At 52.1% G+C, this 22,662-nt stretch overlaps 8 protein-coding genes across 8 annotated transcripts; 3 read left to right on the top strand and 5 right to left on the bottom strand.

The window, feature by feature from the left end:
* Positions 1–33: 33 nt before the first annotated feature.
* On the bottom strand, positions 34–1,503 carry UCRPA7_7156 (putative aminotransferase class-iii protein; the record flags this gene model as incomplete). The annotated part of the gene is made up of 3 exons (XM_007919690.1): positions 34–904; positions 965–1,319; positions 1,377–1,503. 3 exons carry the CDS (start codon positions 1,501–1,503, stop codon positions 34–36), a joined length of 1,353 nt encoding a protein of 450 aa, XP_007917881.1.
* A 748-nt stretch (positions 1,504–2,251) lies between these two features.
* Positions 2,252–4,155, top strand: UCRPA7_7155 (putative flavin-containing amine protein; the record flags this gene model as incomplete). The annotated part of the gene is made up of 2 exons (XM_007919689.1): positions 2,252–3,007; positions 3,064–4,155. 2 exons carry the CDS (start codon positions 2,252–2,254, stop codon positions 4,153–4,155), a joined length of 1,848 nt encoding a protein of 615 aa, XP_007917880.1.
* A 271-nt stretch (positions 4,156–4,426) lies between these two features.
* Positions 4,427–5,610, bottom strand: UCRPA7_7154 (putative 2-dehydropantoate 2-reductase family protein; the record flags this gene model as incomplete). The annotated part of the gene is made up of 3 exons (XM_007919688.1): positions 4,427–4,618; positions 4,681–5,336; positions 5,406–5,610. 3 exons carry the CDS (start codon positions 5,608–5,610, stop codon positions 4,427–4,429), a joined length of 1,053 nt encoding a protein of 350 aa, XP_007917879.1.
* Positions 5,611–6,925: 1,315 nt separating this feature from the next.
* Positions 6,926–8,344, top strand: UCRPA7_7153 (putative fmn-dependent dehydrogenase family protein; the record flags this gene model as incomplete). Its single annotated transcript, XM_007919687.1, has 6 exons — positions 6,926–7,053; positions 7,123–7,460; positions 7,523–7,765; positions 7,821–8,074; positions 8,137–8,213; positions 8,269–8,344. 6 exons carry the CDS (start codon positions 6,926–6,928, stop codon positions 8,342–8,344), a joined length of 1,116 nt encoding a protein of 371 aa, XP_007917878.1.
* A 368-nt stretch (positions 8,345–8,712) lies between these two features.
* UCRPA7_7152 (putative class ii aldolase family protein) lies at positions 8,713–9,655 on the bottom strand (the record flags this gene model as incomplete). Its single annotated transcript, XM_007919686.1, has 2 exons — positions 8,713–9,301; positions 9,360–9,655. 2 exons carry the CDS (start codon positions 9,653–9,655, stop codon positions 8,713–8,715), a joined length of 885 nt encoding a protein of 294 aa, XP_007917877.1.
* Positions 9,656–13,641: 3,986 nt separating this feature from the next.
* Positions 13,642–15,653, top strand: UCRPA7_7151 (putative aat family amino acid transporter protein; the record flags this gene model as incomplete). The annotated part of the gene is made up of 6 exons (XM_007919685.1): positions 13,642–13,807; positions 13,857–13,897; positions 14,046–14,061; positions 14,324–14,354; positions 14,408–15,153; positions 15,208–15,653. 6 exons carry the CDS (start codon positions 13,642–13,644, stop codon positions 15,651–15,653), a joined length of 1,446 nt encoding a protein of 481 aa, XP_007917876.1.
* A 1,530-nt stretch (positions 15,654–17,183) lies between these two features.
* Positions 17,184–19,046, bottom strand: UCRPA7_7150 (putative histone acetyltransferase spt10 protein; the record flags this gene model as incomplete). Its single annotated transcript, XM_007919684.1, has 2 exons — positions 17,184–17,471; positions 18,051–19,046. The coding sequence occupies 2 exons, from the start codon at positions 19,044–19,046 to the stop codon at positions 17,184–17,186; spliced, it is 1,284 nt and encodes a 427-aa protein (XP_007917875.1).
* Positions 19,047–19,821: 775 nt separating this feature from the next.
* Positions 19,822–21,072, bottom strand: UCRPA7_7149 (putative 37s ribosomal protein mrp4 protein; the record flags this gene model as incomplete). Its single annotated transcript, XM_007919683.1, has 3 exons — positions 19,822–20,068; positions 20,122–20,992; positions 21,042–21,072. 3 exons carry the CDS (start codon positions 21,070–21,072, stop codon positions 19,822–19,824), a joined length of 1,149 nt encoding a protein of 382 aa, XP_007917874.1.
* Between the last annotated feature and the right edge of the window lie 1,590 nt (positions 21,073–22,662).

Raw genomic sequence — 22,662 nt, 5'->3', positions numbered from 1 at the left:
CTATAGTGGAACTGTTGATTGTGCCTATAGGTTTTAATTTGGAAGACTTGCGTATACTCTTCTCTCGTCCAGGAACTCTTTGACAGCCTCGATAAAAGTCAACAGCTGCTCTCTGGTATGTACAGTCATCAACGCGATCATTCCTCTACGAGCAAGGAAGAATCCTTTCTTAAGCATATCAAGGAAGAAGAGCTCCCGGAGTACAGCATCTCCAGCCTGCGCATCAGCAGCACTCTTCACCTCTTTGACTGTGAAATGAACATTCATAAGGCTTCCTGTTCCACTGACATGTAACGTCGAGCCCATCTTCGCTGATAGTGTGTTGAGTACTTCTCGCAGCCAAACGCCGTTGTCCCAGAGCTCTTGCGCGACCTCCGAGGTCCATACCTGCTCTAGAGTAGTGATTGCTGTGGACATCGTCACGACATTGTTGTTATACGTCCCACTATGATATACACCTCCTGGTTTTCCTGGTTCAAGCATATCCATAATCTCTTTTTTGCCACCAAATGCCCCGAAATTGCAGCCACCTCCAGCCAGATATTTTCCAAGTGTAGTCATGTCAGGGTAAACACCTAGGAGCGATTGATAGCCTCCAACAGACATGCGCGAGGTCATCACTTCATCGAAGAGCAGCACTGCACCGACTTCGGTTGCTTTGGCGCGGCAGGCTTTGACGAAGGGAAGGTCGGCCGGGACGCATCCAGATGAGCCTTGCACCAGTTCCATGACAATGGCGGCCAGATCGTCTTTGTGCTCCTCCACGAGCGCCTCCATTGCCGCAATATCATTGTAAGGCGCGGCTACGAACTTGTGCGGGACATTCATTGTAAGTGTTCCCGCCTGCGCCATATTGTTCTCTTTCTGGTAAGCAAAGGCGGCGAGGCCGCCATGATAACCGCCCCTGAGGATATGTGGTTAGTTGCTCTTCGATGTAACTTTCCACAAACACATGTAGCCTTACTGAAAGACGAGGAATGTGCTCTTCGCCTGATAGGCCCGGATGAGAGCCAGACATGTGGTAACAGCCTCCGTACCAGAGTTCGAGAAGCGCACTTTCTCAATGCTGGGGAAACGGTCACAGACAAGCCGCCCTAGCTTCCCCTCATATTGGTTTACGCTTCCCAACGCAAAACCTTGGTCAATAGCATCGTGCATTGCCTTCTTGATGACTGGGTGCGAATGGCCAAACATGCCAGCCGAGTATTCTCCACAGAGATCTAGATAGCGGTGTCCATCGACATCGGTCAGATATGCCCCGTCTCCTGACGCCATGACCACTGGAAATGGCTTCATGAAGACGACATTTCGAGTTGTTCCTTTGACACATGAGCATCGACACAGCTTGGATCATACCGAGCATTACGTTTGCATACCTCCAGGGACCGCATCGAGCGACTTTTTGTTTATCTCCCCGCTCTTAGAGTTCGCCTTTGCAAAGTCATTCGCAGCGGCGTCAAACGCCTCAGGAAGGCTTAGCTGGTTGGCAAGTGTGGAAGACATCTTGAATCACTATATGTTGCATATTGAACAATAGCAGAACACACATTCAAACGATGCTTCACTTAAGGGATCACCGTGTGCCTCCTCCACGCGCCTAGCTTATCTCTCTACAGCAGCCATCATCGAATCCTAGGGCAGCTAGCTGGTTGAACGCCACCACTGATAAGGAGCCCACGGCTGGTTGTTTCCCCTACCCAAGAAGCTGGGGGACTTGGAGCTTCAACAAATCGATTCAGTAACCGAAGTCGGGATCTGCAGCAGCACTAACACCCACTGGAGGGGCACCAGGCTAGTGGATGAGGCGCCCTTGGGAGCCTAGAGACAGGGCAGGCCCAGGCGAGACTTTCCCAGACCTCCCCCGCAACGCCGGCTTTGAGAACATGCAAGTATCGCCAGTAATTTCACCTTGATTCGTAAGAATCTTATCGCGGCTTGGTGCGGTTCACTCACAAAGGGTCCTGCGAGCTTATCATGCGCTCCACAGCTGGAGATAGCCTCAGCATGAAGGCGCCGAGACGGCGGGGACCCTGCGTCTCTGCAGTCCTCCGAGCTGCATGCATGTTTGAGTTCCGACAGCACGAGAACCGATGGATGGAGCTCCGTTGATGTTGCTTGTCTGCAACTCAGTTCCGAGCTCCGTGACCATACAAATGACTTAGACAATTCTAAGTAGTTGTGAATAGCTACGGGTTGCACCTTGAGAACAATTTAGTTATACCGCTGCAATTGAGGCCACAACACTCCGAAGATGCCTTCAGAGCCAGCTGCTCGTCTCATCAGCCCTGGCGAGCTCGCACCAGGTCCCATCAACTCTCACACAGCTGTGATCCGACCGGGAGTTCACACAATTCACACAGCTGGTCAGGTCGGGAGTGATATCAACGGGAAGACATCGAGCTCCTATCCAGAGCAAATCAAACAAGCTCTTGCAAATTTGGAGGCATGCCTGCTTGCTGCAGGCGCAAGCCCTCGAGACATCGTCAAGCTCACCTACTATATCGTCAACTATGATCCCAAGAATCGCCCACATGCCGAGATCATCCCCAAGTGGCTGAAAGGGCTTCGGCCGGTTACCACGCTGGTACCTGTGCCGGCACTGGCAAGCCCTGACTATCTGTTTGAAATTGAAGCGGTGGCAGCTGTGAGAGATCCCAGCACTCTGCCTGCTTTCATCAGACCGCCCTTGAAGAGCGTGGCAAACGTGGACGTGGTTGTTGTCGGCGCAGGATTGAGCGGGCTCCAAGCCGCGTACGATGTGCAGAAAGCCGGCTACTCATGTGTTGTCTTGGAAGCCCGTGACAGGGTGGGCGGCAAGACCTGGACAGTGCCAATCAACGGTGGAAAGGGAGGCATGGACGTTGGAGCTGCATGGATCAACAGCGTCAACCAGAGCCGCATGTGGGCTTTGGCACAACGTTTCGGTCTCGAGACAGTCGAGCAGAATGTTAAGGGGGACGCCATGTCGCAAGAGGCTGGACGGTTTCCGTTCGGGGCTCTGCCAAACGTTCGTACAGCGTTGTCTCCAATTATCCCTGAGACCAAACTGACAAGCGAAAACAGTTTTCAAAGGAAGACCAGGACAACCTTGCTATGGTCCGGGACAAGTTCGAGGAATTCTGCCACACTGTTGACATCCACTCGCCATGGGCTCATAAGGCCTCCTTCAATGGTCAATCCGTTGCCGATTTTGTTCTATCACTCGGTGCCACTCCCACCACTCTATCAACAGTGACAATTTGGACACGAGCTATGCTTGGTAAGGATCCGCACGAGGTCAGCGCGCTCTTCTTCCTCGACTACTGCAAGTCCGGCGGTGGCCTTCTCGTGATGCGTTCCGATACGTACGCCGGTGGTCAACATCTGCGAATCCGTCAAGGCACACAGAGCTTCAGCAAAGGGCTAGCGGCCGCCATGACCCCCGGCAGCGTGCTCCTGTCAACACCCGTGCGCCGCATCGAGCAGCTCGGCCAGTGGGCGGCCGTGACGGCACGAGACGGAACTCAGATCCACTGCCGCAAGGTCATCGTCTCCGTGCCTACGCCGCTGTACGCCGACATCGAGTTCAGCCCGCCGCTTCCGGCCACCAAGGCCGGCCTCGTGTCGCAGCTGTCGCTGGGCTTCCTCGCCAAGGTAATTCTCGTGTACAAGCAGCCCTGGTGGCGCGCGAGGGGTTTCTGCGGCCTGACGCAGTCGTTCCAGGGCCCCGTATCCATTGCGCGGGACACGAGCGTCGACATCGACGGCTCGTACACCATGACCTGCTTTTGCGTTGGCCAAAGCGGCATTGCCTGGTCCGCCTTGCCAACGCGCGAGGCTCGTGTGGCTGCCGTGGTGAAGCACATTGGCGAGATCTACGGGTCTGTTGGCGGACCGCCGCCAGAGCCGAAGGAAGTGCTCGTGCAGGTTTGGAATGAGGAGGAATGGAGTAAGGGCGGCCCGAGTCCTGTCATGGGACCAGGTGTCATGGAAGCCCACGGCCAGGCTCTGAGGGAAGTGTTTGGCGCGGTGCACTTTGTGGGCACGGAGACGAGCTTTGAGTGGAAAGGCTATATGGAGGGTGCGGTGCGAAGTGGCGAGAGAGGTGCGGAGGAGGTCATTGAGGCGCTGAGCAAGGAGGAGAAGTCGCTGGGGCTGTTCCAAGCTAAACTTTGATCTGGATATTTGCAGACCTTTACTTAATCGTAGATATGAGAATAATCCATTTTACGTTGCTACATTTCCAGACCCAAGACGTTTTGATCATACGGCAACATCGCAATTCTGAGTGTTGCAGTCCTGAATGTCAGAGGAGCTATGTTTAGCCATAGCTAGGCCATTTGCTGCTGTCTATAACATTAACTACATTGGGCCGTTCACAATACGAGATGTAGTATTGCTTTAACATGTTGCTGGTATTACGGCACTGCGCCCATATCTATATGATCTATTTCTCGCCGTACTTCATGTCCGGTGAGCTCGTCTTGGGGACAGTGATGAGCCCCTTAGCTTCCATTGTCTGCCATTGCAGGCCCTTGCAGAACCCGTAAATCACTCTTAAAGTCGGCGTGGGCACACCGAGTCTCTCTGCTTCTCTTAATGGCTCGCCAACAATATTCTCGTACTCAATATAATTTCCCTATAACAGCTTTCATTAGCGGCTCATCAAATGAAAGTGAGTCGAGTGATCCTGATTTGTACCTTTATGATGTCTTGACACATACTCGGCTTGAAGAACGCCTCGAATGGATCAATGGTGATGAATTTTTCAACCAGCTCTTCCGGCAGGTTCACACCGGCCGCCTTGGCCGTGGCCATGATTTCTAGAATGACCGGCCGTATCAAGTTGTCAATGACATGCTCACTGATGCGCATCCTCGTCGTGTCCATGCGCAGGACGGTTGCGACACTGTTGAAGCTGGCATTATACAGCAGCTTCCGCCACCGGCTGAAGAGCACGTCCGGCTCGTATGTACACTCGACGCCGGGGCAGTTGTAGATCTCGACGAACTTCTTCGCGGCCTCCTCAGAGGTCTCCTTGGGAATATTGGGGTTAGTGAACGCGCCGACGATCAGCACATCGTGGTCGTCGTGCTTGATCGTGCCGTGAGGGCCTTCAGTGGCGCCGATGAGACTGATGCCGGAGATAATGGGGTTCTGGGGGAAGGCTGCTACGAGAGGCTTCTCGATGTTCAGGCCGTTCTGCACCAGCGCGATGGCCGTGTGGCCCGGTGTGACGGCCGGCGCAATGATCTCCGCCACGGTAGGGTGGACGTCTGCGATGTTCTTGGTGGTCACGACAATGAAGTCATATGGCGGCAAGCTCTCTGCCGCCACGTCTGGGACGGTGTTGCGGACTACGAGGTCGTGTTAGTCTCGCTGAGGCATTCAACTCTTCTCCCGCCTCTTCACATGCGTGGACATACTGGTTGAGGGCTTCCAGTTGCTAACGATGCCGTGATCTAAAGAGTCAATCTGAAAGCCGCCCTTCTCTACGGCAGAAAAGTTTGACCGCAAGATCGCAGTGACTGAAGCCTTGCCTCCTTTCTCGAGGGCGTATGCACCCATGGTGCCGACGCCGCCAGAGCCCACAAGGAGCACATTGGCCTTTGTTGACGGCAAAGAGCCCATTTTTCTTGATGACGTCGAGAATGAAGAAGAAACTTTTACCGAAGATGAAGAGAGAAGCAGGGACGAAACTGGAAAACGGTGAATGCGGGAGGCACTTGAGAATGGAATGAGGGAATCAGCAATCGAGAACGTTGAGGATGGCCAGCAACACCAAGAAGTCGTCAACAGTGGTGATGCTGATACTCGGAGGCGTCTAAGAAGTACAGACCGGCTCATCTTCCGTGCTCGGGGCAGACTAGCTCAGCTCCTTCAAGGTAGGTAGACGAGTCTTGACTCGGCTCCGCTTTCATTCTGCTTGCTAACGGAAACTTGAACGAGTAGTACACAAGCACACGGGTCAGCCGCCAATCTACATTGAAAACCCTCCCATAATGCATAAAAGGTTGGGCCTGGTAAGTGACGCCGTCTCTTTCGATCGGAGAGCTGATAGGCACAAGCCGAATTATCAAGCTCACCCAGAGAGCTATCTCGTTACTGTAGGATAGAGGAGGGGAATGGAGGGGCAGGAGCAGTAAGCAGCAAGCAGGAAGGCGCGATCTGCGGGGTCGATAAGAATCAGCTCCAAGGGTTCCTTCTCAAGGTGCGTGCGTTACGCTGCACTACGCTGCGCTACGGAATGGCAGCTTTGCTATCCAGGGGTCTCCAACCCACTAAGATGGCACCAATTACAGACCCGCGAACAGCCGGAGACGCCTCAGCATCCCCTGAAGCATCTCTTATCGACGCCTAAGATCGCTAGCGCAGACCTACAGATCCCCACCCATGCAGTTCCTCGTTCCTCCGTCATTGCTCCCCCCTTTACCTCCACCAAAGAGCTCCCCTCCTTTTTGTCTGTCCGTCTACGTGTAAGTTGCTGTACCGCAGCCGGAGACCGGCGATGTCTGCCAACCACAACGCCCGATAAGCTCTGCATAGCTTAGAGGCCTGGAACTTTTGGCCAGAAAGCTTCATAGCGCAGGCCGCAGAGCCGTTGGCCGTCAATCGTCGGTACAAGGCACGCCGGGCAGACCAGGGCGGGCGCGCCGATGCTACATTTCGATCGCTAGATAGCTATGGATAAGACCGGTGCCGGACGTGGAGCTCACAGCTTTAAGCTCGTATGCGCATCAAGATAGCTCCTGGCGGTGTTATTTACCTTTGGTTGTAACCCAGGCTTCCTGTACCTCCTGTTCTTTGGTTGGTATCATTGTGCTTCAGTAGACGTTTGTGTGCACCCTTAGCCTTATACTTTAGAGGCTGAGATCACCTCGGTTGAAGCCCTTCGGAAGTTCCTCCCTACAACAATTGAGTTGTGAGAGCTCAACTCGCCCGCACAATGGCGAACAGAGGACCCAGCTACGACAAGCATGTCTTCTGCATCAAGGATCTGGAGGAGCAGGCCTCTAAGAAGATGCCTAAGATGTATCGAGAATACTTCAACGAGGGTGCAATGGATCTGATAACGTAAGATCACCACACATAACCAATCTGTCGTCCCCGTCAGGCACACCGAACCTAACAGCATCTTGCCAGTCTCGCAGACAATCGAGCCGCCTTTGACCGGTACAGGATTAGGCCGCGAGTCCTCGTTGATGTATCCAAAGTAGACACCTCTACCACCATCATGGGCAAGAAAGTCAGCTTCCCGCTTGGCTTCTCACCCGCAGCCATGCACGGCTTGGCCCACCCTGACGGCGAGGTAGGGACGTCTCGTGGAGCTGCGAACATGAACGTGGCCATGGGACTGTCTACCTATTCAAATAAGTCAATGGAGGACGTAATTGCAGAGGGCAAGGGCAATCCGTATGCCTTCCAAGTGACATTGGTGAAGGACAAATCACTCGTGGTTAGGATGATCCAGAGAGCAGAGAGTATGACCCTCTTGAAATCGTGCAACCTGGCCTTGAGATGACTGACCTGGGCAATTTGATAGAGGCGGGATACAACGCCATATTCCTCACAGTGGATGCGGCATTCCTGGGCAAGAGACTGAACGAGTACCGCAACTCGTTCGCCATGCCGAAAGGGACCGTCTATCCTAATCTAGGCGAGGACATCAACTGCGACAACTTGGACGTTCCCGATGACCGTACCGCTTACGAGACGGCGCTGGACTGGGCCGAGACAGCAGCGTTCATGAGGAAGCACACGAAGCTGCCCGTATGGATCAAAGGAGGTGCGCAGCTCTCATATGGTATCATATGCGCCGCCCAGAAATTGACGAGCAACAGTGTACACGCCCGACGATGTCGCTCTCGCGATCCGACACGGCTTTGACGGCGTCATCATCTCCAATCACGGAGGCAGGCAGCTCGACAGCGTCCCCGCCACGCTGGACGCCCTGCGGGAGTGCGCGCCCGTCGCAAAGGGCAGGATCCCGATTGCGATTGACAGCGGCATCAGGAGAGGGACAGACATCTTTAAGGCCCTGGCGCTCGGCGCCGACTTCTGCTTCGTTGGCCGCGTGCCGATTTGGGGCCTTGCGGTATGTATTACGTTAACAAATGGTATAGGCATCGCTGACGGTTGCTTCTTTTTGCGGTTTAGTACAAAGGATCCGAGGGTGTCGAGCTAGCGCTGCAGCTTCTTAAGCACGAGTTCACGCTCGCGATGGGACTCACTGGGTATGACTATTCTTTTTAACCCGCTCGTCGAGCCTAGTGACTAATAGTTTAACAGATGCAAGAATGTTTCCGAGATTAACAGAGGTCATTTGTCAATATTGAATGCGGAAGGTGTTCTGAGCAAGCTATGATCATGCTGGGTAAAATCTCATGGTGCAGAGTAAGATTAGATTAATTCAGTAACATTAGAACCATGCATACGGCATGCCAAGTGAGCCTCTATAATCTATAATGATGTGATAGTTTGATTATTGAATAAGGAATGCGAGGTATGACCGTGTTCGGTTCCCATGCTCAACGCAATTGGGCCAGTGTTACTCGTCGCGAGACATATTCCATTTCAGTGTAGTCGATGTGACGGCATTATTCATACACGAGGGACACCATATTGATATGAGAGCTTAACGCAATGCAAACTTGGTATCTCGTGAAGGTCTAAGTCCCTATGGTCTAATGCTGATGGATGCAATCTTCTGTGAAGTATAACGTCTGCAATAATTTATTTACACACCTCCCCATTCGACATCCAGACCTCATACTCATAGTCAGGCTGAAAGTCCGTATACAACGTCGTCGGGTTGGCATTGAACTTGGCGGTATACGCAGCCTCCTCATCGTCCACAATGATCTTGTCACGGCCAGTAGCATCAATGCGCATCTGCACCTCGCAAGTCCGCTCAGCCAGCGTGAAGAGGTACGCCGCCTCGTCAACAGTCGATCCCGTCGTCAGCAGACCGTGGTTCTGTAGAATTACGCATCGCGCGTCGCCCATAGCCTCGGCGATGCGCTCGCCTTCCTCCTTCTCCATCACCACACCGCCAAACCTTGAGTATACCGCCTGGTTCTGATAGAAGTTGCAGGCGTCCTGCGACAGAATCTCTAGCGGCTTTCCGAAAGATGACCAAGCCTTGCCGAACTTTGAATGTGTGTGACAAGCTGCATTTACTCGCGGATGTGCTTTGTGGATGGCGCTATGAATCATGAAGCCGGCAGTGTTGACTGGCGATCGTGCGCCTCCGATGACCTGTCCGTGCTCATCGACATGGACCATGTCGCTCGCCTTGAGCATCCCGAAATGCTTGGCATAACTGTGAGAAATGTCAGCAGCTACTCTTACGGTGGTGAGATATCTTGTCGGGGACATACGGGTTGATCCAGAAGGTATCTGGGTCGACAGGGTCTCGGACACTGATGTGGCCCGCAGCACCCTCCGTGAACCCCTTCCGGGCGAACACTCGGAAGGCGCCGGCCATGTGCTCAAGCTGCCATTGACGCTTCTTGTATAGGTCGTCGAACTTTGGCATGCCTTCATAAGGGACACCGCCCGTTGCGAAAGGGTCCTGGGCATCGTCTTCTACCGGGCCGGAGTCGAGCTTCAGTGAGACCGGGTCCGTGGCCGGGTCCCGAACCACGGTCTCGGTGGTGGTCGCGGATGGTGCCATCGGTGCGGGTGCAAATGACAGGAGGAAGATGCAGCAGGCAGACCTTATCGAAAAGCAGCACTCACTTACTCAGGAGTTCCTTAGGGTGCAGCTTATCTTATCTCAGTGCTTTGATGTCTGTTGTCACGAACAGCACCCTTCAAACAGATGTTCAGCAGACGCAGATAAGGCATTGCGTAGAATTGCCAATAAGTACCCCACGTTGAAGTCGTGTAAGTCAAGTTGCCACAGAAAAATGTGCAAGTCTGGTCGTGATGGAAGGTGTCAGCGAAACTGGCAAGTGATAGCGAGCCAATGAGCGCCCGGCCCCGTCCACCCGCCGCCTGGCCGCGGCCGACTGGTCCGGAGAGGCATCGGGAGCCGGCACTCAGGGGTTCCCTTGCAAGTGCGCCGCAGGTAAGCTGCACTAAAAGTGGTGGTGCAGTTCCCACTCTTATCTCCCCTCCTGATGCTTTGATAAAGCTCTCTTGTCCAGAAGGTGGGGATTTTACGCCAGCTCTTTCCCATCCTCCTCGAGCCGCGATCTGCCCATCTCATCGTGTCCGTAGAGTCTTGTCAGGCCATCAGACTACGTAGTTCCAGGCGGCCCGCGGCCCATGACGTGAGGAAGCGAGACGAGGAGACGCACTCGGTATTTGGGGACCCAGTGCGCCAGGGTTCTTCGCTATGGGTAGCCGTGCAATACCCAGCTCACGGTCCACCACCACCACAAAACGGCCCACGGGTCGCAAGACGTTCACTGGCTGCTGGACATGCCGCGCCAGGAAGCTCAAGTGCGACGAGACGTATCCCCATTGCAACCAATGCACCAGAAAGAACCTCGCCTGCGAGGGATACTCAACGCGCCTGCAGTGGTTGCCTTGTGAGACCGGCTCAGGGGAGTCTGTAGGAGCTCAAGTCAGGACGACGACGTCCCAGCGGCGGCAGATCGTCTTCAGTGAGTGATTCTTCACTGCAGCGCGCAAAGTGTGATGCGAGGCTTACGGTGACATGTCAGGTGCCCCAAAATCTGTCTTTAATGACTCCGAGCTTGATCAATTTCTCTTTGACATCGACGAAGATGAAGCATTGACTTCTCGGACACAACTGCGTGGCCCCTTTGGGGTCTTCGCTTCTAATGATGATGCTCCAGAAGCAACCCTTTCGTCACCAACACAAAGCCATGTATCTCTAGATTATGCTTCAGAAGAAGGCAATGCATCGCAGTTCCTACCCGACGAGCAGGGATACGTTCATGATGCAGCCAGACAATACCTTGGCCTGTCACGTAGGACGTCGACAGCATCTTACATGAGCGAGTATGATGGAATGTGGCCAGCCCTCCCACCAGGAGCCCGAGTCTTCCCATCTCCGTCGCCGAGCTTCCTGCAGCTGCTGGAGTCGCAATTTCCTGTAATGACTCCAGCAATGGTCGATGACCCACCGATTGAAGATGATGCCGACTTTCCCTCGCCCTCTGACTCGTTTGCGTTGGTATCTCAGCCGTCTCCCTTCTTCATGAAGCCGGAGACAAGATTCCTTCTCAACCATTACATACATCAAGTTGTCAATATTTTCACAATGGTGGAGAACGCCAAGAGCCCGTGGAAATCAATTCATCTGCCTCGAGCGATGCAAGGAAGCGGCGAGCTAGAGGTCATTGGCGCGACATCACATACTCGCAAGGCTCTCCTGAATGCGATCTTATCCGTCAGCGCATACTGTTTGTCAAACAGATATGGCCATGGCCAAGTCGATCAGATGGAGAAGTGGCGGAGCGTTGGTCACCAGCTGAGGTTTCAGGCGGTCAAGTCTCTCCAGACGTGTGTGACCGAGAACATCTCCTCTAGCTCGAAACCTAAGTATAAGGAGCTTCTGGCTGCCATGCTGTCGATGGTATCGATTGATGTCGCTTCAGGAGAGACATCTACTTGCTTGATGCATCTTGCAGGAAGCGAAAGCTTCATTCGCAGTACCAAGGGTTGGAAGATGAAATATTCATCAAAGGCTCGGTCCCTGCACCGCATCTTTTACTATCTCCGGGTAATACATGCATCAACGAAATCGGTGGAAATATCAAAGGACGAATCGGCATCTCCTCCGGTGAAGACAGTCTCGGACGAGAAGCCCACGGCGAAGTCTTGGTTAGAAGATGACCTGGCCAACAGTGAAGAACAAGCGAGCTCAACTGAATTCATCTATGGGATCCCACCGTCATTGCTAGTTCTGCTGGGGAAAGCCACGGATATCGTCCAACAACTAGATCATGTTCGCAGGGCTCCTCATGAGCTGGATAATGCTACTGCGTCAAGGCTTGCAGATGCATGTGACCAGCTTGAGGCAGAAATATTAGATTGGCCTGTGGATTCAGCCCTTTCATGTCTTCAAGATCTGACTCCGGAGACAAGATCAATTATCGAACATCAGACGCGTGCTTTCCACCAAGCCATTGTCATCTACTTCTCTTCACACGTTCGAGCCATGCATTCGAGGTATATGAAGCCTTATGTTGAGGCTGTCATCTCGCACGCTGAAGCTATTGAAGAGATTAAAAGACAGCACAAAGTAACATCCGGGCCACTATTCTGGCCTTGCTTCATCGCAGCCGCCGAAGCGGTAGATGAAGATCTTCAGCAGCGTTTCATCAGATGGTATGATAAAACCCAAGTCTACGGTCTTGCAGGTGGCCTCATGGGGCGTGACATAGTTACAGAAGTCTGGCGGAGAAGACGCTCCGGTTGTTCAAGAGAGGCGAGCTCCTGGAGGAAAGTAATGGAGAACCAGCAAGTCTGCTTGATGCTGACTTAGCTAAAGCGTCTCCTTTAACGCTGTGCGAGGCTATGACGAATATAATGGATGATAGACCTTTACAGGAGGCGATTGGATGGGCTTGGGCATTAGAGCGTAGAATAAGGGTTGGGTATGTGGTGTTTTAGCGTGGAGTTTGTTTGCAGCGGCCTAGATTGCTTCAAGGTTATCTAGTTCTGATGACAATTGACGATGATTGTCTAGGCTTTCTTTAACCCTATCAAAGATCACGATATATCCGTGTGCGTTCTGAAAGAGTCTATGTCGCCTATTGGACTGCTGCTCTATCGTAGACTAGGGGCTGGTGGAACCTCAGACGCTTTCCATAGCCGTAACGACATATGAGCCCAGCTCAATTTTCGTACTAGGTTTCGGGAGTCTCGTGATCTCCTTACGCGCTGTGTCTTCCAGGCTCCTTTAATAATTCATACCGTAATAAGTATCGAATGAAAGTGAAGTGGGGTAATCTACAACTCTGTAACGGCACCCACTTGTCTCTCAACAGGGAGGACACAGATGCCTAGCGTGCGACTTGAACACGACAACCTATCAGGATCCCAGAATTACTGATATACTTGATGTAGAAACGGTTAGATACTGATCCTTACTACGCAGTAGTCTCGGGGAACCAGGGGACGGCAACGACGGTCTTATCGAATATCCATAGATAACACGCGCCAAGTTGGTAGTTCACCCTGGAGGGAGAGATAAGGCAGGACGGCGTTCTCCACTTCTGAGAGATAACCCTCGCGTTGCTGTGCGACTCCTCACCAGGAGCAAACCGGATTGTCAGTCGTGCTGATCTGTCTGCCGGCAGGTAATGGCGTGGCCTGCAATGAAAGTGCGTCTATTCGGTGTAACTGTGCCACCACCGGCATCTAAGGTGCAGCTCTACCTTGCGATAAGCTTACCATGTAGGGGCGTTTATCGCCACGGAAAGCCAGCTGCAGGTATGAGACGGCTGTTCCCTTGACATGACTGGGCAGATTGCATCCCAATTGAGAGGTTAAGCGAACTTAGATCGTAGTCTCTCACGTGGCTCGGACGACAATACATCCTAGCCTAGATAACTTCAGAATGCATAAGACTACCACGTCCCTAAACCATAATTGAAAGCTTGTTGTGATTTCCTCACTCTTCCGCCAGGGCATTGCTCATCTTTCTCGTCCATCCAGTTCCTATCTCCCCTACAAGACACAATGTCAGACACCGCTGCCGACGAGAAGAAGGTCAGCACCTCTCCACAGATTCACGAGGATAGCAGCAGCTATGCCGAAGGACACGTTGGCGATGTCGAAGGTGGCAAGAGTGTTCGAGAACTCCACCGAACCTTTACTTCTCGTCACATTCAGATGATTTGTCTTGGTATGAACAGCGGAGGTCTCTAATCCGACTTACACTAACACAAGATTAGGTGGATGTATTGGTAGCGGTATTTTCATCAGTACTGGAAAGGTGAGCAAGCCTGAGTGCATCCAATTCTCCCAATTTCAAGACTAACAGGACTCAGGCGTATGTCACAAGGATATTTGTCCACGTGAACTAAAACTGACCATTTCAGACTACACTATGGCGGTGCCCCAGCTATGATCATCGGCTATAGCCTTATTTGCTCTCTGGTCAGTAAGATGACAATGAGAAGACGAGACACATATATTGATATCTTCTGATAGGCCCTTGCTGTCATGAATGTCTTGACAGAGAACACCTGTCTATTTCCAACCACTGGAAGCTTCATCGATCATGCGTCGCGTTTCGTTGACCCTGCTTTGGGTTTCGCTATTGGTACAAATGACACAATACACCAACTCCCGGCTTGCCACTCTTTCTGACGGTCTCTAGGATTCTGCGAATGGACAGCATGGATGACAGTCGTATCAGCGGAAGGAGCGATTGTCCGTGTTATTCTTACGTATGGGCCTTCCTGAGTATATAGTTGTGCAGACAATTAGCTAACATAATTAGATACTGGACAACGGCCATCCCGACTGCCGCTTGCATGACTGTCTATCTTGTTCTTGTCTTTGGCATTCATGCCATGCCAAACCGTTGGTTTGCCGAGTTCGAATTCGCCACGGCGGCTGCCAAGGTCACTGCTATGATTATCATTCTCTTCGCATGTATTGCGATGCTAGGCGGTGCTGGTCCAACCGGGTCAACAAACCACGGCGCAAACTACAAGGAACTTCCAGTCTTTCCGAACGGCTTTAAGGGCGTCTGCCAAACCTTTACACTTGCTGCGTGGGCCACTGGTGGTCAGGAAATTATGGGCATTACTGCAGGCGAGGCACGGAGACCGCGCTGGGACATGCCTCGGGCATGCACTAACCTCTTCGTCCGCATCATCTTCTTTTACGAGCTATCTACCATTTTCATCGGTCTTCTCGTCAGATACGACGATGAGCGCCTGCTGGCTACTGGCACCGTCGCTGCCTCTCCTTTCGTTATCTCGATGGCCAACGCCGGTATCAAGGGACTTCCAGATCTTCTCAATGTGGTTATCATTATTGGTCTTGTGGCCATTGGTGCTGAGGCCATGTACATTGCCTCCCGAGCCATGCAAGCCATGTCAAGAATGGGAATGCTGCCAAGCGTTTTGGGCCGCGTGGATAAGAAGGGACGACCTTACTACTCACTTCTGGTCACGGGAGTTTTCGCTACAGTCATGACTTACATCAATGTTTCGAACACCGGTGCTATCATCTTCACTTGTACGTACAAAAGCATAATGATTCCGGGCACAAACGCTAAATTTATTCAAACAGGGTTCAGCTCCATTGCATCGACCGTGTACTTCATGGCATGGATGACGATCTCTCTCAGCAACTGGCAAATGCACCGTGCCATCAAACTGCAAAATGATCCTGCTTGGAAGCTTCCACATGCTTTCAAGCTTCGCGCATACCCCTTGACATCGGTCTACCTATTTATATTCTCATTCTTGGTGCTTTTTGCGACAGGTTATGTCTCGCTCTTCCCTATCGGCGCAGAGCCCTCTGCAGAGGCATTTTTCCAGACTTTCTTGGGCGTGCCTATTTTCATCGTTGCGTACCTCGGCTACAAGGTCGTTTTCCGCACGAAATTCGTCCATCCCAAGAATGCCGACTTGAAGACAGGTCGCAGGCCCCTGACTGATGATGATATTGCGTTTTTGGATGCCTACTACGCTCAACCGATGTATAAGCGAATATTATCGTATGTGAGGTTCTAGGTTGAGTTCGCCAACTTCTAGCTAGCCAATCGAGGGGTGGAGGGAGAGCAATAATAGGTAGATCGCCGCTGTTCAAGAATTACGAGAAGCTCACTTTAAACAAAAAGGTACTATAAGGTCTGTCTAGGTTGACGTTACTGTTCTAAGTCTGTCATACTCAGTATCTAGAGCCCATTGTCTACGTAGAAGATCTATCTGAACTACGGAGATGCCATGTGCCGAAGTGACATAGAAAATCTTGGACCATTGGTTCACCTAGCACGGTTGGAACCGTAAACACCTCACCCTTGGTACCTAAGGGATTGCGTTGGTATCACGTACGCGTATTACCGTAAATTGTGTTGAGCTCCTCCTTCCGAGCTCAAGTAATTGGAAGATGATTGCGGGATATAACACATCCACGTGATTCATTTGTCGTTCTTCAAGATGTTTTCATGCTTTCAAGCTTTCCATTGTATTCTCTGCGCTACTACTTCGGAAGCCTCTCTCTTTCAGTGAAATTCCGTGGTCAACAAGAAAATACAAGCCATCGCTCTTTGGGCGTCACTATACGATTCAAGGCGTTCAAGCACCGTCCTAGGCTCACAATATGGCAACTCGTCGCATAAGTCTCCCGCCCGAAATTCGAGCAAATATATACTCCTACTGTCTACCGGAGAGAATAGTGCCTCTCGAGATGATCCTGACAGATGCTCACCATCATCACGAATACTATGAGCCTCGAGAAGTTTCTGTCGTTGGGCAAGCCTTGGCACCAGCAGTACAGACTGATATGGAGATATTGGAGAGTTCTTCGACAAAACCTGCTCCCGGCGGCACGCCTAGCATCACAATGCATACCAGCGACGATCGCGTGTACATGAAAAGATTTTTTTCATCTCGCCCACAGAATGTGTGTAGCTCCGAGTACAAAGTCGCAGGCTACCAGCGAGCATTCCGAAGTGATCCTCGAGCGGCTGGTACGCCCGAAGAAGCCTTCTTCAACTTCGAACGTGATGCTCTCCTCCTTTAGCTCCGGGGCGATTTATACCTAGAATCAGGAAGAGACGAATTCATTGCGGCTTTGAGTGCATGTGCAGAACAAGAAGAGTTCCGTCGCGATTGCGGGCGCCTGCAACAGCTGGCAATTGCTTGGAAGCCGCCCAAGCCCAACGACATGCGAGCAGTCACACTTGCTTTGGTCAAGACCACGAGCTTCTTCCCCAGACTCCGCCACCTTACCATCGTTCACCAATATCATGAGCGGGAACTAGGTGATCACACGAGCTATATCCTCGTTCGACTTTACTGGGTGGTTTCGGTGGTGTCATATGCTTCGGCTCAGCGAGCATTCGAAGTTGAAGGCGAATGACAAGCTGCCGAAGGCAACGCTTTTCTTTCCCCTCCCAATGACCTATCTTCCACATCGCCGCATTCCTGAATTTGACTTCAAAGATGTTATCACCGAGAAGATGATGGATCAATCCAAGCATCTAGCCTAGCTTGGCGGAATACAATAATATGAAAGCACGGCGTCTAACCAATGATTATTCATCCTGGGGCAGAATATTCCACGTCAAACATATCTCTCGTTTTTGGTGTTTCGGGATCTTTCGATGCAGCCCCATCGGCCTCAGGCGCTGAGAGCAGATGCGTGACGCTCATCTTTGACAAATCATCGTGGTTGCCTCCAACACCGATATCGATGTCCATATCCGGCGGCTCGTCATCGTCGTCTTGAGGTTCTATTAGCATGTCTAGGTCGCGGTCCACAGCCTCACGGTCTGCTTCCTCCTCCTCAGCCGTGCGGTGATGTGGGTCGTGGTTGTGCGGCAGGTGCTGGTGAGCTGAGTCGTGATCTACATCATCTGTGGCGTTTAGTAGTGCTTGGAAAGTGTCCGCATCGGCATCATTGTGGTGGTGTGAGTGGTACGACCCGTAGGAGTCGTGATGATGCACGGGATGGTGATGAGCGTAGCTAGAGGGTTGGCTGATGATCTGAGGATCGATAGGCTGATAGACTGAATGGTCTGATAGAGGCAGGCCAGCACTCCCCGCATGGTGGGAAGGGTGGGAGGTCGGGTGCAAGCGATGAGATTGGTCTTGAAGCATAGGATTGTGACCGGGAAGATTGGCGTGTGGGGGAATGGGGGACTCTGTTGGCGTATGAAGAGTCTGCGCTGGCGACATTACGGAAAGCTCGCTCGGATTCGCGTAAGGATTGGAAGCAACGGCATACGGGGAAAGTTGAGGTTCTGGGAGAGGCACTCTCCTCGGGGCAGCCATTTCCCCTGAGGCGGGCGGCGTTGGTGAGGGTACAGTAGACACGGCGTTCAAGTTAGGGCGTTTTTGGTTCACTGAGTTGCCAGGAACAGGCGTCTTGCCCAACTCTTTACATTCAGTGCAGTTCCTAATTACATCGGAAACCGTTTCCTTGATGCGACTCCAGTGGTACTTCTCGGTGATCGTGGCTGTAGTCTTGTTGATACCCCCGTGCTGCTGCATATGGACCTGGCGAGAGATCTCGTATTGTTGTTGCGGGTCCGAGATGACCTCTTTGTCCTTCAGCATGAGCTTATCGCCGTCAATTAGCTTGTAGTGCGTCGTCGCGCTGCGGAGCCTGCTTTTTTCGGCGCGGTCAGCCCCCTTGGGATATTTGCCGTATTTGAGGTAGAATTTGATTTTGTCGAAACGCTCTTCACTCACGAGTTCGTCGCTTTCGCCCAGCACGAGATCGCGCCCGTAGATGATGGCATCAATAAGCCGGCCAGGATAGCTCTTGAGATTTCCGCACCCCTTGACACGTCCGATACGCTTGAAGCCGAGTGCGTCCCAAATCTTACACGAGGCGACGTTTGTCTCATAGACCAGGTTGAAGACCGAGTACGTGTAGCCCAGCTTGGGAGCATAGTCAAGGTAACTCTCGCCCATGAGCCTACCAACGCCGCGGTTTCGGGAAGCATCGGTGACCAAAAACCCAGCATTGCAGACGTGACTGCTGCGGCCGGGGTAGTTGGGCTTGATATAGAAGCTGCCCAAACACTCCTTGGACCAGTCCTTGCCTTCAACGACGTCAGCCGGGCTGTCAATGCTGCCGAGAAGCATAATGGCACCAAAATTCTGGAACCAATACGAGGCAAACCTCTCCCGAGACATGGGCTCAATCATGGGGTACGTATCGCCGCCCTCAATTTCCTTGGCAAACTGGTCAGCCAGATAATTGACCAGTGAAAGGGGCACCTGGTGCCGAGACGCAAACGGCACAACAGTAGCAACCGTTTGACGATCTCGGAGAGTCACCTGGCGCGGGAGGATGTTTGCCGGCAGGGCCGGGGTGTTCGGGTCCGGATATGGAGGCTCTCCCGAAACCCTATAGATGGTGGGAGAGTCCGGATCATCCATAATTGCCGGCATACTGGCGGACGACACAAATCACGGCAAGGTGCACGCAGAACCGTCACTTCTACAGACGCAAAACCCCAACAACGTATGCTATAAGTACTAGTACATGTGTTAGCCAAGACGAGGCATTCCACTGGCTGTGTAACCAGTTCGTCGGTTGAAGACGGCGGGGAACAACGGGAGAATGCTGCATAGAAGAATGCGGGTATCCTACCGAGATCCTACTATGCGGTGGGCTGAGCGTTCAGAACCCGACGGCTCCAGCTGCGACCCGGAACAATGCAGAATGCAAGCGTCAGCACAGCCTGGGCGTAGATGTGCGTGCCCAGTGTGTAACTGTCTGTGGCGTGACGTGATGTGACAGACTGGCGCAACTGACAAGGTTCGCTGAAGTGTCCTCGATGAGGGGAAATGCGCAGGTGAAGTTTTCAGTCCGGCCGCTCCGCGTCTCTCGCGGCTCCCGAGCTTAGGTCTGTACTAGGCGCCAGCACAACCTTTTAACCGTTCAAGCGCCACAGTCAAGTACACAGTGTCCTCTAAGTACTTGACTGTAGACTTTTGCTAGGGCATGAGCAATGATTGCGTACGTTGAATGGTGCAACACACGATACCCATTCTATCGTTGTTCTAACCGCCTGCTTTGCAAGAGTTCGGAAGCAGGTATTGAAAGACGGCTTGCGCAAGAGTATATAGACACTTCCTTTGATCGGTATAATTGTTGTACATCTTTTTTCTATGGATATTTGTACAGTATGTCTACATGTCTTTACCGTTGACAGCAGACAGCTTACACGCCTGATCTCCACAGGCTGTTCATGGCTTCTCTTTCTTCCAGTTTCTCACGAGCCTTCAACTCCTCCATCACTCTATTCGACTCCTCGCTGCGCTTTGTGAAGTCTGCCGAGATGAACCTGCTGACATCCTCCGGATTCTCCCATGTGACGACGCCATTCTTGGCGGCCTGTCGTCTCCGGCTCTGGCCCAGCTCTCCACCGCGTCCCAGCACTCCCGCAATAACTGCAACAGATCGCAAACTGTCCAGGGCGTTAGTCTCGTTAGATTGCAAGGCACTCCCCGTGGTACTCACCTATCATCGTTTGCTGGGATTGTGTATGTGACCTGTGTAGGATCGGCATCTGTGTCAATGATGCCAATCGTAGGGATGTTCTCTTGTGCGCATTCGTGCAGCAAGGTCCAATTCTCCAAAGGGTTTAGGCAGACCACCAGATCAGGAATTACCGGTCGGCGGTCCTGCAGGTGCTCTTGGAAGCCATCCAAGGGCCTGTCGTTCTCGTCAACGATTGCGACGCGGCCTGCGGCCAGGATTTGGTCTCGATTCGTGATTGTTCCAGGTGTCCATCTTGAAAATAGGTGATAGGCTCCTGCAAGCTCCGCCGCCCGCGTCACGATCTCCATCTGCCCCTTCCGGGTTCCAACGAAGAGGATCAGACCGCCATTGTATGCCACTTCCTCGACAACGCGCGCCGCTCGACGGAGATGCGATGCCGTTTGTTCGAGAGAGATGATGTGAATGCCCTGTCGGACACCGTAGATATATCGCGAGTTCACCGGGTTCCAGAGAGCTGTGTTGTGCCCCTGGTGAGTCTGGGATGCCATCAGAAGCTCAAGAGTGACATCCTTGGGAGCCGGTGGATTCTTGAGCAGGTCGCCTGGTGAATAGCGTCTCTCAACTACTGATCCGAGATGGGCTGTCTTCCGCTGCAGCCTGGTGAATGTGAGGTGGTCATTGGCAACAGCAGCGGCAACTATTGCCTTGCGGGAAGGGATCGCGGGATTGCGGAAAGGGGTCGATGGGGAGTCTTGCAGTGTCGATGAGGATGATTGTGACGCATTCACAACAACATCGTCAGCTGCAGCAGTCGAGGTCGGTTCGTTTGTCTCGGTCGTGAGAGCTCGAAGCCAAGATCGTCTGATCGGTGCAGCAAGAGCCTTCCGGCCTAATCATGGGTTAGGGACGATACGGCTTGTCTAGAGATATATACATACCATGCCTCCCTGCTAAATTTCTGATTATCATTGCAGCTAGGATGTGGCAAGCGAGTTGCGCAACTCAATGCCTGCTGCACGTCGTCGTGGATTCGTGATGCGACCGCCAAAAAACTGAACATCCAGAGCTGCTGCTTCTTCAGATGATTGGCCCGTGCGAAGAGGTCGTGCGGTTCATAGCCCCACACCACAACACTTAGCGACGGATGGCTTACCTAAACCCTGGCCATGAACATCAACCGTCCTTCTCTCAAACATTCTGAGTATGTTGTTGAAGGCCAACAATAAATCTGATGCATGTAGGGACAAGAAATGAATTTCGACTAAATTCTTTTTGACTTATACCATCGAGGTTTTCTATGTGTCTTGCATCTATTGAATCTGCCCCAAAATCAAGATATTCGTAAAATCGCAAAATAATACTGAATTATAAATTAAATGCGAAACCAACTTTCGGTGTGTTGAACTACCACGGCGTTTCGCAATTGTGTACTTACTCCAAGCTACTTGTATATCAAGATTTGACGTACTTTGCAATAGTCTTCTGTTATATTCTGAGTCATTAAGCACATGTTGTTGAGTGAAAGGGTGATGGGCGGCCAAACAAATAGACTCTAACCGGGTGTGACATAAGCAATTTTATGTTTATAAGGATCCAAATACCGGTTGTCCGGAGCGTGATCGCAATCTATGATGAGGATTGTTTGCTTGCTGAGTATCACAACTTTACTACATAGCCACTCAGCGATTACAAAATAGTAACTTGAGTACACAGTCACAGAATGCCACGGATTCACGTTTCTTGTGGCACACTGAGTAATAGTATTAAGGTCAACTCAACGCAACTATGGAAACGGGTGCGAATGCGTATTCATTTGCCTTGAGACTGCTAGTACCACAGAGACTCAGCACCTTGACGCAACTGGCTTTCCGGTTATCTTACGATGAAATTAACACATCATTGCTAACAAAAAGACAAACCACATCGTAACCTGTATGACTTGCTCACTATATATACAGAAAGCATGTCTCATAGAACTCTGCTTTCTCAGGTACAAAGTCCGACTCTTCTCAAAGAGAAGGACCACAACCGATTTAAGATTCCAATCAACTCGAAACTGACAGCTGAGCCTAGAGCTCGTCTGCAAATAATGTCGGCAAGCGACTCTCCAGAAGACGATTCCGGGTACCTAGCTAGTGGAAGCGCCGACAACGCCAGTTCGGACACGCCAGCGCCTCCGCTTCACTTCCGGTATCAGGCACGCCGAGAGCAGCTACTGAAGCGTCAGCAGCGACGACAGGAACTCCGAGCAGTGTCCTTAGCAAGCAGTATGGAATGTTTCGACTCAGCAGACTATCACCGCAGAGCTTCCAGGCCCTCTGGAACATCTTCGGTGGGCGCTTCAGACGCGGACGACGAGGGTGATGTGAAGCGGGCGGTCAAAGATATTGACGATCTAAAAGACTTTGTGTCCCAAGTAGACGCAGCAAGAAGTCTGGGCATTCAGAGGGCCAAACCTATTCAAACTCCTGGCAGCAGGCCCGGCACTGAGAAAAAGGCTCCATTCCCTCAAGCAGGGACTGCTTATATTTCAAGTCCTCATTACTTGCGGGTGCCCGA

Source organism: Phaeoacremonium minimum, assembly GCF_000392275.1.
Source record: "Phaeoacremonium minimum UCRPA7 unplaced genomic scaffold PA7_03_scaffold_500, whole genome shotgun sequence".
NCBI lineage: Eukaryota > Fungi > Ascomycota > Sordariomycetes > Togniniales > Togniniaceae > Phaeoacremonium > Phaeoacremonium minimum.
Note: the sequence above shows the minus strand (reverse complement) of the source record. Positions and strands in the feature narration are given on the sequence as shown.